This window comes from Pogoniulus pusillus, chromosome 1 (assembly GCF_015220805.1).
Source record: "Pogoniulus pusillus isolate bPogPus1 chromosome 1, bPogPus1.pri, whole genome shotgun sequence".
In the NCBI taxonomy this organism is placed as follows: domain Eukaryota; kingdom Metazoa; phylum Chordata; class Aves; order Piciformes; family Lybiidae; genus Pogoniulus; species Pogoniulus pusillus.
The window spans coordinates 26,469,642-26,484,852 of record NC_087264.1 but is presented as its reverse complement, the minus strand read 5'-3'; the positions used below and the strand labels follow the sequence as shown (position 1 = coordinate 26,484,852).

Sequence of the window (15,211 nt, the reverse complement as noted above, 5' to 3'; positions counted from 1 at the left end):
GGAGAGGATGTTTTCTTGGGAGCATCAACTTCCCCCTGGCTTGGAGGGCAGCCACTGTAGGAGGCTATTTCCAAGCGGGCAGGGTGGGCCAGGCATTCCCTTCCAGCAGCCTTAACACCTCTGTGCTTGTCTGCAGTGTGATGGGGCAGACCTGACCTCCAAGATTCAGGACCTGAAGCCTCAATGTCTGGTCTTCCTCAACATCCCCAGGTGAGCCCCAGGACCTGCCCTCGTGTGTTGAGCTCCTCACACCCATGCCGAACTCTGCCCAGGTTTGGGGTGTCTGTCCATGCATCCTCTGCCATCCCTTCCCAGGTACTGTGCAGGCACCATGCCCTGGGGCAACCCTGGAGAACACCATGACTTTGAGCCACAGCGCCATGATGATGGCTGCATTGAAGTTATTGGCTTCACCATGACATCCCTGGTGAGTTGATGCTGTTGCTGGTTGTAGCTATCAACCAGGGCAGCAACTGGTCCCATTGACTGGGTGTCAGCCAGCCCACCAGCCCCACAAATTCTCTCCTGAGGAATTGTGGTGCTGACTTGTATGTCAGTGTCTGCTCTCTGAAATTTAGACAAGATGCTCTCATATCCTGGTCTCTGTGGATCCCATCCTGCTGAGATCAGGCCTGAGACCCTCAGAATTTGGTTCACTTGCATCATCTGACTGGGATGCTTCTCCATCCACCCCTCAGTCTGTACTCTTCTCTCACTTTGGACCCTTTCACAGGCTGCCTTGCAGGTCGGTGGCCACGGGGAGCGGCTGTGCCAGTGTCGACAAGTGGTACTCACCACATCCAAAGCCATCCCCATGCAGGTAGATGGAGAGCCCTGCAAACTGGCAGCTTCCTGCATCCATATCTCCCTGCGCAACCAAGCCAACATGGTGCAGAAGACCAAGCGGCGCAACTCTATGCCTCTGCTTAACGAGTAAGTCCCTTAGATGAGTCTGATGCTTCCTCTCAAGGGCAGGAGGGATAGAGGGGGAAGAGCAGGACAGGGAGAGGGGGAAGGGAAGGACTGCTCCATCGCTCCCAGACACATTTTGATCCTCCCTCAAGGAGGACTGGGAAGAGTCACAGAAGTATGGACAAATCCTGTTGCTGGAGAAGCTGCTGGTGCCAAGCTCCCCACCCCAGACTGTTCTGTTGCCTGGTTTGGAGGTGGAGGGGCAAGTGGATGAAGAGGAAGCAGGCTGCCACCTCCTGATCCTTTCTCTTTTCCTTCCCTGCTGCATGCAGCCAGCAGCCGGTGCCCGAGCGGCTGCGGATCAGGGTGAGCCGAATCAGCATGCGTGACTATGAGGCACTGCACTACGACAAGGAGAAGCTCAAGGAAGCCTGTGAGTGACCAGCTGAGTGAGCCCCAGTCCCCGAGTCTGGCAGTGCCCTCAGCTTAGCTCAGCTCTGTGAGGTGGTGGTCCACAGGCTGCTCCCTGAGTTGTGTCTCTGTGCCCTGTTGTGCAGCTGTGCCGCTGGGGATCATCGTGGTTCCAGGAGACAGCGATCTGGAATTGTGCCGGACACAAATTGAGAGGCTGCAGGAGGTGAGCCTCTGCATGGGAAGCAGTCACAGACAGATGCTATGGATGGAAGGGCTCTGGGAAGGGATTTCTGAGCCTTTATGACCTGCATACACCAACACACATGCTCCTGCTTTTGGCAGCAGTTTACAGCTTGCCTTCACCACATGGTGGAGGCAGGATCCCAATCTGGAGGCTTGTTGCTGCCTGTTCTCTGACAGCTTCTTTCTCAGTATTGCTCTTCTGACCTTATTCTCCAGATCCAGAGTGCCAGTAGCACAGTAGGGCTGGGAAAGGGCAGTGGAAAGGCCAGGACACATCTTATGGGGGGTATCACCCCCTCAGTGTTTGGGCCTTTCCTCTGTCCATTTGTTTGCTGTGCCGTGTTCCTTCAGCCCTCTGCAGGCTCTGTGTTTGCTGGCACAGTTCTGACCTCCCAGGTGCCTGGATTAGAGTTGTCCCCACTCCAGCTCTTTTCATTTGCAAGTACTAACTTCTGTGCTGCTGCCAATGTGCTAACACATGTCCATGACGTGCACAGGGGCCATGTAACCCTCCCTCCTGGTGATCAAGTGCCTTCTGAGCCTGCAGTGTGTCTCCTGGTGCCACACTATTCAGCCTGATTCTCGACTAGAATACTGAAGGGACCTCAGTGCCCATTTAGCTGGCTCTTGTGCTTCAGGGAAACCCATCCAGCACGTGCATAGCATCCTGCAGTGCTGAGGGGCAGAGGTGTTTACTCAGGATGGCACATCTGCTCCTTGCTCTGCCTATTCTACCTGCCTGTCCCCTGCCCACCTTTTGCCCAGGCACTGGTGAGGGCACTGAGGCAGATACATGGCTGTCAGCTTCCAGATTCAGAGGGTAACTCTTCCCTTGGCATCAGCCTGGCAAACTGATGTCTCTGCAACCTCCTCCACCTCAAATCTGTATTGAGGCTGGTGTTCCTCATGGTTTTCCTCTCCTCTCTCCTTGGATAGCCACTCTGCTCCGACCTCGGAGCAGGGCAGAGGCTTTGGCCAGGCAGTGTGTAAAGCAGCAGCAATGGGGTGAGAGAGGGGCTGGGGGCACAAACCCAGACAAAGGCTGTAACAGCACACCTTGCTTTTCTGCAGGATTTCCCTCCACAGCTCTCTGCTTTAGAGCATCTGCTCTTTCAGGTGTGTATGGCCTCACTTCGTCCCTTGGGCCCATCTGTTATGTCCACCATGCCAGTCTCCTGGGCTCACCTCTTGGCACCCTTCTTTCCAGTCACCTGTGTCAGCGCCAGTCTGCCCCATACTGATGCCATCAGTGTGTGCTGTGCCTGTGCTCAAGTTCTCCGTTCCATCCAAGTACCTGTGGTCCTCAGTGTCTGCAAGGACCTCCCAAAGCAGGAGGGGTGCTCTGGGCAGGGATGGGGGTGCCAAGAGACATGAATTTTCTGTCTCTTTTCTTTTTGTACAGGAGGGAGACGGAGCCAAACCAAAGACATTGTCATCCCAGAAGCTGTCACCCAAGTGGTGCTTCCTGGACTGTGAGTATCATTCTCCTGTCAGAGTGCTGACTGTGTCTGACTGTGTGCTAGCAAGGTCTGCCATCTCAGTGGAGGCAGAGGAGGGAGATCCATGCAGCAGCAAAGACACAAGGGTTATTGATGTGTTAGAAACCATGGAAGAGGCTGAGGGTGGTTGTGTGATAATTAGGACTTCTCACCTCAAAAAGGTGGTGAAGGCCCAGCTGAAGTGCATCTACACCAGTGCATGCAGCAGTGACAGCAAACAATAGCTGGAAGCCATTGTGCAGCAGGAAAACTATGACAGAGCTACCATCATGGAAACGTGATGGGATAGATCCACTTGGCAGCTGGTCACAAGTGCCGTTCCCCAGGGCTCAGTATTTGAGCCTCTTCTGTTTAGTGTCTTGATCAGTGATCTGAGTGAGGGGATCAAGGGCTCCCTCAGCAAGTTTGCAGCCCACACAAAGCTGGGCAGGAGTGTTGACCTGCTTGAGGGTAGAAAGGCTCTACAGAGGGACCCGTAGACACTGGGTTGCTGGGCCAAGGCCAATTGTATGCGATTCAGCAAGGCAAAGTGCTAAGTCTTTCACTTGGGTCACAACAGCCCCATGCAGTGCTACAGGCTTGGGGGGCAGTGGTTGGAAAGCTGCATGGTGAAGAAGGACTTGGTGGGGGTATTGGTCAGCAATCTGCTGAAGATGAGCCAGCAGTGTGCCCAGGTGGACAAAGAGGCCAACAGCATCCTGACCTATATCAGGAATAGCTTGGCCAGCAGGAGTTGGGAAGTGGTTGTGTAGTCAGCATTGGTGAGGCCACAACCTCAAATACTGGGTTCAGTCTTGGGCCCCTCACTCCGACAAGGACATTGAGGTGCTGAAGTGTGTCCAGAGAAGGGCAACAGTGATGGCAAAGAGTCTAGAGCACAAATCTTACAAGAAGCAGCTGAAGTAACTGGGGTTATTCAGTCTGGAGAAAAGGAGGCTGAGAGGAGACTTTGCTCTCTACAACTACCTGAAAGGAGGCTGTAGTGAGATGAGAGTTGGTCTCTTCTCCCAAGTAACAAGTGAGTAGACAATAGGAAAGAACCTCAGACTGTGCTGGGGTGTAAAAAGTTCTTCACTGTTAAGCCATGAAGCAGCCTGCCTGGGGAGGTGGTGGAGTCTCCATTGCTGAAGGGGCTGTAGATGTGGTGCTTATGGACAGGGTTTAGTGGTGGATTTGGAAATGCCAAGTTAACAGTTGGGTTAGCAGTTGAACTTGATGATTTTAAGCACTTTTCCCAACCAAAGCATTCTCTGATTCTATGAACATGGGAGGTGAGGAGACAGACCCTTAATCTCCAACCTGGAAGTTGGGGTTTGTGGGTGTTGGGGTCTTTGCAGCCAGTGCTTTCCAGCAGTGCTTTGGCCCAGGCTGGGTCTCTGGCTGCTGACCAGCAGTGAAGCAAAGGATATCAGCTTGTCTTTTGCCTGCAGAGCTCAGCTGCCTTTGTCCCATCACTGCGACACTGCTGGGGTTGCTCTCCTGTGTCAAGCAGGCAGGGGGCCCCCTGGCTCCAGCATACTGGTAGTGAGGCTCACTGTGAGCATCCAAGTGGTGTGAGCAGGCTCCTCCTCGGGCTCCAGAGGCTGCTCCTCCCCTTCCTGAAAGTATCTTTCTCCTCTCCTTTCGCCTTCACTGACCAAGAGGCTCCAGAGCTCTCCCTTTGTATCTGGAAGCTGGTTGAGTGAGATGACCGCTAGGGACACTTCATCCCCCTGCCCTCCCAGCAGAGCACGGCCATGGGCTGCAAAGGGGGCCTGAGAAGCCTCATGCTGGGCACAGAGGATGTAGCTTCTACCTTCAGGGTTGCAGCCCTGCATGTGGAGCTGCTGCTGCTGCTCCCAGGTCTTGCTACCAGAACTGCTGTACCAGGACACTTTCCTCTCCTGCCGGTCTCCCAGCAATAGGTTCTGGGCTCAGGAAAATACGGCAGGAAAGAAGCCTGAGCTTCATTCCCCACTCTGAAAAGAATTCCCCAAGTATCCAAAGGCCCCACTGCAGCAACCTCACCTCGGTAGGCACCAGGAGCCTGGTGGGATACAAGGGAAATGCCACCCTGCGTGGGATTCCACTTACCCTGGCACTGTGCTCTTACTTGTCCTGCTCTCCATTTGTGAGTCTTTAAGTCCCCAACCTTCCCTGGGCACGGTGGCTATGAGAGTCTGACTCCAGCACGGCACTGATGTTGGAGCTTCTCTCCCATTGTGGTGATCTCTCCCCTAAGGAAGAGAGATAAGTAAAACGATGCACTCAGGCTGCTACCAGCAACAGGCTGGAGGCTTGTTTGAAGGTCTCCTGACATCCTAGGAGATGAGGGCTTGGACCTACAGCTGATAGTGGTGTGTTCTGTGTCTGGCAGTCACAAGCTCTCATGTGGCCTCATGGTCTATGGCACCTTACTCACTCAAATCATTGGAAGGCTGAACTCTCTCTTCCCCTGGCTCTGCTTAGTCCCCTCATTTGTCAGTGCTGTGCAGAAGGTGCACCATGTTAAATTGGAGCAGTTCCTCACCTGGTGCAGGGGGGTTGGAACTAGATGATCTTTGAGGTCCCTTCCAACATAAACCATTCTATGAATGTGTGAGTCGATGACTGCTGAGATGCACAGCTGTGAGCTTTGCCTGCTCAGGATAATCCTGGAGCCTCTCAGAGTCCCTAGAAAGACTGTGTATCACCTAGGCATGTTCTCACCTCCCTGCCAGGAGTCACTGGGGAGGAGATGTCCTGCATGCATGGTCTGTAGGCCCAAGGGGCTGCCCCCTTAGATAAAGGGTCCTGAAGGAAAAGGACTGCTCCTGGCCAGAAGGTGTTGGTCACTTTGCTGTGCCCTCTGTGTAAGCCACAAAGTGGCTGGATAGTTCACTTTCCAGTCCAGTTCCAGTCCCCTTGGTGGGAGAAAGTGTCTGTCTCCTTCATCTCACAGCAAGAATCACCCTGTCTCACTCTGTCTCTGTCTTACAGCAACCACAGCCGATCGGTTCTACAGGATAGACCGTGCTCAGGTGAGTGGAGTCTCATCTTCCATCCTCACAGGCCTAGTGGGAAGGTGCTTGGGTGTCCCATGTTCTGACAAGCTTAGCCTCAGGGACACACAGGTCTTGCACTGCTGCCCTGTCTTGTGGCATCCCCTGAGGGATGAGCCTAGCCCAGGACCAGCCCCAGCACCTCCAGCTTCCTGTAGGAAAGGGAGGACCCATGGGTGCACAGAGGTGCTTGGGTGCACACTGCCTGCAGGACTATACAGCAGAGCAGGTAAGGAATAGCAACATAGCAAGGCTGGCCAGGGGACACACCAACTAAGGTCGTTTTACCCAGTATTAAATACTTTCCCTAATGATCTAGAGAGGAGGATACAGAGATAAGGGGTGCAGGTCATCTGCTAAGTTGGCAGGCAATAGAAAGCTTGAAGAGGACGAGAGGATGCCAAGGCTTTTCAGGAACAGATCCCAGAACTCTTGAGCCACCATTACCCTACTGAGGCCTGCTGAGCAAGTGAGTGGGCTGCAAGGCATGAAATAGGAAGGAATGGAGCTATGCAGAAGTGGCTTCTGAGGGGACCTGACCTGTGTTTTTCAGGAGCACCTCAACTATGTGACAGAGATCTCTCAGGATGAGCTCTATGTGTTGGACCCAGAGCTAGTGATCACCCAGACTGTGGGCACCTCTCCTGCCATGCCTGACCTGGTGGACTCTTCTGCCACACCCACTGAGCACCATTTTGCATTCCCATCATCTTCCTCCTCTTCCTCTCCTGCCCCCAGGTGAGTCTGGAATGGGGGTGCTGGAGCTCAGGAAAGATGGGCAGCGATGGGAGAACCATCACAGCATTGATTCCTGGGCCAGATTACCAGGGAGGTGCCTGTAAGCAAGCAAGAATTCAGTCCTGACTTAGACCAAGGGGTGAGACGCCACTTTGTCCTCCCTTCCTCCCTGCTCTTCTGCCAGTGCTGTTGGAAGCAGTGGGGCATCACCAGGTGGCTCAGCCCTGGGGTCAAGCTCCAGTACCAGGCCTGTGAGGCAAAGGGCATGGCTATCTTTCAGCTCAACTGAGTATGAGTGAGCAACAGGGCTAGGGTCAGCAGTAGGAATGGGAATGGGCATGGAGAAGACTCCAGATTAGGGAGGAAGCAGATGGCATGGCTAAAGAGTAGCAGTCCCTTTCCAAGGGACTTCTACTCCTGCCTCATGGAACAGTGCCACAAGCAGGCTTTTCTACCTTGTCTTTTTGGGTGATCCACTGACACAACCGGCAGGATTAGTTTCACCTCCTCCTCTTCTCTTTCAGTACTGAGCCTGAATGCTGCCCCCAAAACAAAGGTGAGTTCCATCCCACTCCCTGTCACACTTCTCTCAGGTCCCACTCTTCAGGGTTTCCACCATGGGATTTTTTGCCTGTGCTTTGCCCTGCTGCCCATGAGGTTAGGTGGGAGCATGAAGCACTGCAGGCAAAAGGTGGGCAGGAGAGATCTGACAGTGATTTGTGAAGCAGCCTGGCCAGGTTCCTTCCCAGCTCCGCTGTGCAGGAAATTAAGTGGTGAGGGATTAATCCCCAACTTTTGGAGCCAAGTGCTGCAGGCTGGGTTAAGGGGTCTGTCTCTGCCAGGGCTGGCAGGAGCTGGGGAGGTGAGAACACAAGGTCAGGGGCCTCACCAAGCTGAGCAAATGGAAAGAGTTTCTTGGAGCTTGAGTGGAGCCCAGTGCCTGGAAGTGTGAGTGAGTCATGGGTGAGAGGCGTCTTGGCCGCTGGCTGACGCCCAGGAGGTCTGCTCCCAGCTCCCATCACAAGTCATCCTGCCCGTGGGCAGAGACTGCTCCCCCTGCACATGCACTTCCCTGGGTCTGAGAGGTCTGTCTGTGGCACCACCTACGTGATGTCTCACTCCTTCCCCTGGCTGGTCCCTTACATTCCTGAAGGTGGACAAGACCAGTCTGACCAAGGAGTTAGCACCTCAAGAAGCTCATGCCATACCTCCAGCTGACTGCTCCACACCTCCCATGCCCAACCCTTGTCTCCAGCATTACAGCTTGACTTGTCTGACTCCAACCCATCCCCCTTCTTTGCAGATGACCTTCTGATAGAAGCTGCCAAGAGTGGCAACTTCAGCAAGGTAGGCACTCCTGTTGTGCAGTGAATCAGCAGCCAGTGCTGTCTCTGGGCAGCACTCCCCACAGCCTGCTCAACTGATGTGCCCCTCCTTGGGCTATGGGAAGCCCAGCCAGCTGTGTTCCATGACTGCCATGGAGCAGCTCCTGCTGAGGGCCTTTCTCCAATGGTAGTGGCTGGAAACCAGGCAGGTTCCTGGAGAGAAGCCCTGTTCCTCTCCTGTGAGACGTGGAAGGAAGGGACTTAGTGGCATGGCTGAGCTGGGCAAAGCTCCCTGCCAGGCAGATATCCACACAACCTGCTGGGCACTCCAAGGACATGATGGTGGGGCTTAGAGACTGGGGCATGGAGCTGGGAAGGTAGCTCATCCCAAGCAACCTGGCAATCCTGTAGTTCCAGGAGCTGCACCAGGCTGGAAGAGACCTGATGGTGCGAGATGCCTTGGGTCAAACCGTCCTGCACCATGCTGTCAAGTCAGGGAGCAAGGACATCGTCAAGTACATCATCGAGAATGGTAAGCTGGGGCCAGAGTTTCCACCCTTAGCAAAGGAGCCTAGCAGCCAAAAAACTCCCAGCCCTCAGCTTGGAGTGGGTGCTCCTGGGCTTAGATGCTTTCCCTCTGAGATTGCTTTGTAATCCTGGTGTGTGGGCTCTCCCTGACATCTATCTGCCAGTACTGGGGTGCCTCCATGGCTGTTGCTGCATCCTGGCAGACACCAGCACATCTCTGGGAAACATTTGTCCAGGTCCTACTTCTGCCTTCAGGGTAGCTGACCTGTTGTTTTTGGCAGCCCCCACAGAAATGCAGGCTGCTTTGTTTCTATTTAGGTACTTCCCTGTAGTAAATCCACAACTCTCCTTCCCTGGGCTCAGCTGAGCTCAGATGCCACTGGTGGCCCTTTTGGAGCCAGGACCTTTGTAGGCAGCATGGAAATAGCAGCTTCTATGGAAAGATGCAGAATGCAGCTGGGGAGGTGAGTCTGTCTCTGCCACGCAGGCAGGTCTCACTCACCTTGCATTGTCTTTCTCTCCACAGCCCCCTCAGAAATTCTTGATGCCACGGAGGAGGAGAAGTAAGTTGCTGACTGACTGACTTGCTGGCCAGACCTGCTGTGAGGGATCAGTCATCTGAGCACTTACCAGATGGCCTTGCCACCTTGCCTTAGCTACCAGCCAGGGTTCCCAGTCCACTCTGGACTGGCCATCCCCGAGTAGCACCCCCTCCTCCACCAGGGATGCCTGCACAAGCACGCAACCAACCATCAGCTCCTTCTGCCTCTGAATTGCTGTCCCTTGCCACCACCCACATATGCTGCTTGTCCCCATTTATGGGGAGACATCTCACATCTCCTGCTTTCTCCTCCTCAGTGGTGAAACCAGCTTGCACCAGGCTGCAGCCTTACGCCAGCGCACTATCTGCCACTACATCGTGGAGGCTGGGGCTTCCCTCATGAAGACGGACCTGCAGGTGACAGCGGAAGGGCTAGCAGTGGGGCTTTAGGGGGACACGGAGGCTGGCAGCGCCAGCAGAAGAGCAGAGCGAGGGCGCTTTGGCTGCGCTCTTTGGCAGCCGCAGAGGAGCTGACTTGAAGCAGCCGTGCTTGCCAGTGAAGCCCAGCTGCAGAGGGGTTAAATCTCTCTCCTCCCCGTGCTTCTCTCCCTGTTGTTTTATTAAATTAGAAGCAAGGGGCTGGAATGTCTCATCCCCATCTCCCCCGTCCCACCCTCCGGGGTCAGATCAAGGACAACCTTGCTGCAAGTTCCCTCCCATCTGCAAGGCTCCCCACCCCCACTGTCCCTTTCTGGTGGCCGTGATGGGTGTGCTGGGAGCTCCTCTCCCAGAGTGAAGGTGGCCTGGAGGCAGTGGGAGCAGGCAGGGGCAACCCTTTCTCTCCAGTGCCAAGCTGAGACGTGCCTTGGTGCCCAGTGGTTGTCAGCCCCAGCAGAGGAGTCACGGGAATAGGGCTTGAGGCTGTGTTTTGGTACAGGAGGTGGTCACATCTGTCTGGTGGAGGCTTGGAAGTGATGGGCTGTAGTGGAAGAGATGTAGAGCAAGCCAAGAACATGCAATCCGTGGGTCTGGGACGTGGGACAGGGGTCCATCTGACAGGTGCACACTTGCTGGGGCCGGTGAAGATTTGGGACCACCTCAGACCATGTGTAGCCCCATTGCCAGCAGCCAGGGAAATGCTGTACAGGCAGTCTCTGGCTCCCCATTGCTCCTCCTTGGTCCTGGTTAAGGCTTGGGCCGTATACAGTGCCCATACTGGAACTGGCTTGGCTGGAGATTCAGCTGACAGGCAGAGAGAGAAGACATCTCCTGGGGCATGGCTTCTCTCTGCCCCCATCCCTCTCATCTGCCTGAAGGAGGGGAGCAGCCCCCAACCTGCCAGCACAAAAAGGAGCCCAGCTCAGTCATGATGCCCACCCTGGCAGGTGGGGCTTGTGTGGGCTTGTGCATGCTTGTGCAAACACCTGCCTGGACCTGTAGCTGTCTGGGACCTCTCTGTGCTGGCCATGCCTGTGCTGTGGGTCACAGCCTGCCTGCACAGCTGGGAACCCCCGGCTCTGGGAAGCCCAGCCTAAGCCCAGCAGGGTTAGGGACAAGCTGGTCTCGCCGCGGGTAGGGGCCGAGCCCAGCAGCTGGCGCGACTCAGCCTGGCCGGGCAGAGGGGCCCGGGCAGCTCCGGTTTCAGGCTGCGGGCAGGCAGCGCTGCAACGGGGCTGCTGCAGGGGAGCAGCAGAGAAACTCAATTCCTCCTCTGGTGTTTCCCCCACTTGGTTAAATGAGCGCTTGCATCCAGGAGCTGCGGGGAGGAGGCCCCCGAGGAGAGCTGGCATAGAAGCACAGAGTGATCTCCGTCCTCCTGCCTCTGTGCCTTCTCCGGGGCTGTGTGTGGGGCTGCAGGACGTGCCCAGTCTCAGGGTGCACGTACAAAAGAGGGGCTTTCTCCATGGCCACGCATGAGTGGGCTTTTTTGTCTACAGCCACATACAGGCCTGGCAGAGGGGCAGCGTGTCTGACCATTGTTGCTGCTGGAGGGTTGCCCTGGAGGCCCTGGCACCCCACCACAGCCACTGATGCCCTGCTGTTTGCCAGGGGACAAGCTGGCCAGGCTGGGCATCCCTTCCAGGGCCAGTTTTCAATGGCAGAGGCAGAGTGCCAGGTTTCCCTGGCCTTTCTTAGCAGTGTGGCAGAGCTTGGGCGGTTGGTGAGGAGAAGTGAGGAGCAGGGGGAGGGAAAGGGGAGAGGAGAGGGAGCTGGGAGCTGTTAACAGATTTGCTTTTTATGGAGTGCGGGAGTTCATTAGTGGACACAGTCCAGATGGCTGCAATAAGCTGGTGAAATGTGATCCTCCTCCGGGAGCCGGAGCACTAGCCAGGCTGCTAGAGGGAAGGAGGGGGTTGGTATTCCAGGGCATTCCCCAGACATACCCCTCATTCCTCACCCTCTCCTGCCTGCCTCCCCAGCACCGGGGAAGAGCAGGTCATCGGGACCAACCATTGTCTGCTCTCAGAGGGCTGGTGGTGGCAAGTCCTGGGGTCCAACCTTCCTTTCCTCGCAGAGGGCTCATCGACAGCGAGTCATGAGGACCAACCTCTGTTTGCTCATGAAGGGCTGGTGAGGACAGGTCACAAAGACCAACCTTTGTCTCCTGTCGGGGAGCTGGTGATGGTCAGGCTGGTCTCTGCCCTGGCCCATGCCAGGGAATGGTGGCACTTCAGGGGATAGCTTCCAGTACTGTGGCAAAGTCAAACTCCTCAGGAGTCTGCTTTAGCTCCGTGGCAAGCACGTGAGCGTTCAGCTACTGCCCGCATTAGGACTTAACTGTGGGCTTTGATGGACCCAGCTGCAGTCACCTTTTCAGTGGGGGAATAGGGGCAGCTTTGGGTGCTGAGGCAGCATTTAGGCAGGGCTCAGCTCTGACATCTTTTGCCTCCTTTGTGCAGGGAGACACCCCCAAGCACCGGGCTGAGAAGGCAAACGACCCTGACTTAGCTGCCTACCTCGAGAACCGACAGCACTACCAGATGATCCAGCGCGAGGACCAGGAGACAGCTGTGTAGTGCTCGGTGTGCCTTAGCCCAGGCCAGCTCGGGCAGGACGAGGACAATTGCCAACTGGCAGAGCTGTGAATCTGGCCCAGCCCTCCCTAGATGTCAGCCTGGTTCCCCAGAGATGGAGACAGCAGAGCTCTGCTCCAGGTTGAGGTGGGACTCTGTTTATGAGGACAGTGGGTATTTGGGGCTTTGAAGCCTGGATCTTTGTGTGTGTCCCCTCTTTGCCCCTTATCTACCAAGTTCCCTGACTTAGATGGACTCCATCCCACAACCTTGTTGGGCCAGGCCAAGATGAAGTCCCCAGTCACCCTTGTGCACAGGAGTGATGCCAGTGCCCCCTCCACAGGCTCCTACCTATGACCCTTGTGGGATATTGTTGCTTGCTCCCTTCCTACAAGCAGTGCCCCTTCCTTAGATGTTTGACTAGGTTCATGTCCTGTTCCTCCTCTCCTGTCTGGCACAGTGCAGGAGGAACAGGCTGTATGAGTAGACAGCAGAGGCTATGAGCCTCAGACTTTGCCCCAAAGGAAGCACCATGACTTACTGCCCCTGCCTCTTCCTCTCCTGTTGATTTTGGGGCTGGCTCGGTTCTCTGTTGCCCTGCTAGGGCCTTCTGCAGGAGAGAAGTCCCTGATGCATCCAGCCTTTCTTTGGAGGCTGGGAACTGCTGCATCTGGAAGCAGGGCAGCCACTGCCTTTAGTACTCAGCTAGTCAGAAATCTGGTCCAGAGCAGGGATGACATGGAGAAAGGCTACCCAGCCCTCCCACCATCCTTCTCTCTGCAGGCCTTGGTGGGGCAGCCTGCATACCCAGTGTCTGCTGGGCATCTCTTTGAGAGCCCACTGCATCACGTAGCCAGGGTGGAGAGCTGCACTTGGCATCACCCAAACAAGGTGTCAGGCTTTTCAGGGAAAACCTGGGAGCTCGCACAGCCCATACACAAGCTCCCTGGGTAGGCCTCCAGCTTGCCCTCTCCAGTTTTAGCAGAAGGAGGGATTTTGATGCATAGGAACTGTCAGGGGCCCCAGCCCTGAGCCATGCCTGCAGTGGAATGGCATTTCACCTGCCGCCTGCCCTGGGCACAGGGTATCACAACCAATAGTTTCTGCTGATGCTGTGGGTGCTGAGCATCCACAGAAGCATCAAGCAAGCCTTTCAACAAGGCTTTTGCAGAACTTCCTGTCTCTGGGACCAGGAGGTGCCAGCAGAAGCGGAGAGCTGATGACTCTGAGCCTTGCAGACCTGCTTGGCACATTTGGCTTTGGATGCAAAGCCTGTTGCTGCTTGCAGCTTGGGCCCCAGGAGAGGATGCTGCTGCCATGTGGGGTCCGTGGGGTCCCACGTGCACTCACACCTGGCAGTGCCCACTGGATAGTGTTGGGTGGCATTGTTTTCATCCCTCCTACTATCAATACCAAAAAAAAGAGTTTGAGGATAGTGTAGAGAACTAGAATACCCTTCAGGCTTTTTGGCCAGTGGGTAGAGTTCCCCCAGAGAACAGGGGATACTCTGGTGGGGAGCAGAGGCACAGGGCAGTGCCAGGGGCCAGCAGCAACGCTGGCAGTTAATGGCAGCATCCCAGTACATTAAGAACTGGGATGCTCCAGCAGTGCCTGGAGTTCCCATCAGCACTGCTTACAAGCCACTGACAGACAAGGTGCTTGTCGTCTTCTCAGAGGTCCAAACAGCTTCCCTGCCCCAGCCTAGCCCAGAGGCGTTTACAGCCCCAGCTTCCCCTTTTCTCCCTAGTTTGTATCTTCCCTTGCAGTTTTTGTACAGGTAGTTGAGAGACACACTGTCCCCCTCCTCGCCTGGCCCCTCCGTGCACACATGAGCTGAGTTGCTGTGCAATTCCAAGCCTGGCTTGTACTCCGGTGAAGGCAGAGGGGGTGTTGGTTGCCCTGCCCGTGGAGGGCTCTGGGGTTCTGTGCAATACCTGGGTCTGTGTTTCCTAGATGCTGTTGTAGGACTGTATTTTTGTAACTCTGTGAGGCTGCTGGCTCCAGCAGGCCCAGGGCCTGGTGCAAGCCTGCATTCCCATTGCTTTTCAACTTGGACTGGTTGGATGTTGTTGTTTCTTGCCATTGAAATAAAGAGATGGATGTTTTAGTTCCTGGCTCTCACTGCATCTGCAAGAATGTGAAGGAGAAGATGACCATCAGTAACCATAGCAATGTGAGTTTTCCAGGGTCAGATTTACAGCAGGGAAGAGCAGTGATCCCAAAACGTGAGTACTAAGACAAGGGGTGCCTGCTTTTTGGCAAAGAGACCTGCCCATCTCTCTGAAGGGCTGCACCCATGGTGCATGCAAGGCTGTATCTTGAGATCTCTGCTCCTGTCCTGACTGGAGGTACACTTGTGACTTCCCTGCTGTGCCAGATCCTTGCCCACTTTCCTGCACAGCATCCCTCTGGCACAGTTGCTGGATAGAGGGTCTCTGTCTCAAGGGACCCTCTCCCCCTTTCTGTGGCATACATTGATATTCAGCATAATGTGGGAGAGGGAGAAAGAGCACCACCATCCCAAGTGATCCATAAGGACTTGGAAATACAAGTCAGGAACTGGCAGCCTGCTGTTCCTGCCCTGCTCTGGTTCCTCTGTGCAGCTATTGGTGGATACCACAGCAGCATCCAGCCTCCAGATCACAAAATGTTTCTGTCGGCTTTGTTTTCTGGTGAGCTGTCCCCAGCCGTGCTGCTCCGCTGGGGATGAGAGAGGTGGGCGTCTCTTCCTGTCCGTTCCCAGTTCTAGAGGACAGCCCTGGGGTCCTGCCTCCAGGGCTGAGCACTGGGGTTGCAGCAGCAAGGCTGGCATTACCTCCACCGCTGCAGTGGGAGGATCGCTCTCTGATTACAAAAGCAGGAGATTAGGAATGCTTCTCCTTCCACCCCCAGGCTCCTGAGGATGACTGAGGCCAATGCCACCTCTCCTACAGAGCTTCCTTTGCAAAACAGAGGTCACTGCTCTGGCCAGTGGCAT

The 15,211-nt window shown here is 55.4% G+C and overlaps 1 protein-coding gene across 3 annotated transcripts in view; it reads left to right on the top strand.

Annotated features, from left to right (window-relative positions):
- Positions 1-14,341, top strand: part of DGKZ (diacylglycerol kinase zeta) — a 45,011-nt gene extending 30,670 nt beyond the window's left edge. For 2 of the 3 annotated variants that reach the window (XM_064145434.1, XM_064145426.1), the window contains 14 exons: positions 137-210; positions 316-427; positions 734-933; positions 1,245-1,345; positions 1,470-1,549; positions 2,972-3,041; positions 6,027-6,067; positions 6,642-6,826; positions 7,351-7,382; positions 8,130-8,173; positions 8,563-8,683; positions 9,206-9,242; positions 9,538-9,637; positions 12,121-14,341. In XM_064145434.1, coding sequence (XP_064001504.1) covers positions 137-210; positions 316-427; positions 734-933; positions 1,245-1,345; positions 1,470-1,549; positions 2,972-3,041; positions 6,027-6,067; positions 6,642-6,826; positions 7,351-7,382; positions 8,130-8,173; positions 8,563-8,683; positions 9,206-9,242; positions 9,538-9,637; positions 12,121-12,237 — 1,314 coding nt within the window. In that variant the 3' untranslated portion in view covers positions 12,238-14,341. Of the gene's footprint in view, positions 1-136; positions 211-315; positions 428-733; positions 934-1,244; positions 1,346-1,469; positions 1,550-2,640; positions 2,686-2,971; positions 3,042-6,026; positions 6,068-6,641; positions 6,827-7,350; positions 7,383-8,129; positions 8,174-8,562; positions 8,684-9,205; positions 9,243-9,537; positions 9,638-12,120 lie in introns of all 3 variants that reach the window. The other variant, XM_064145417.1, reaches the window with a different exon arrangement.
- Positions 14,342-15,211: the final 870 nt, after the last annotated feature.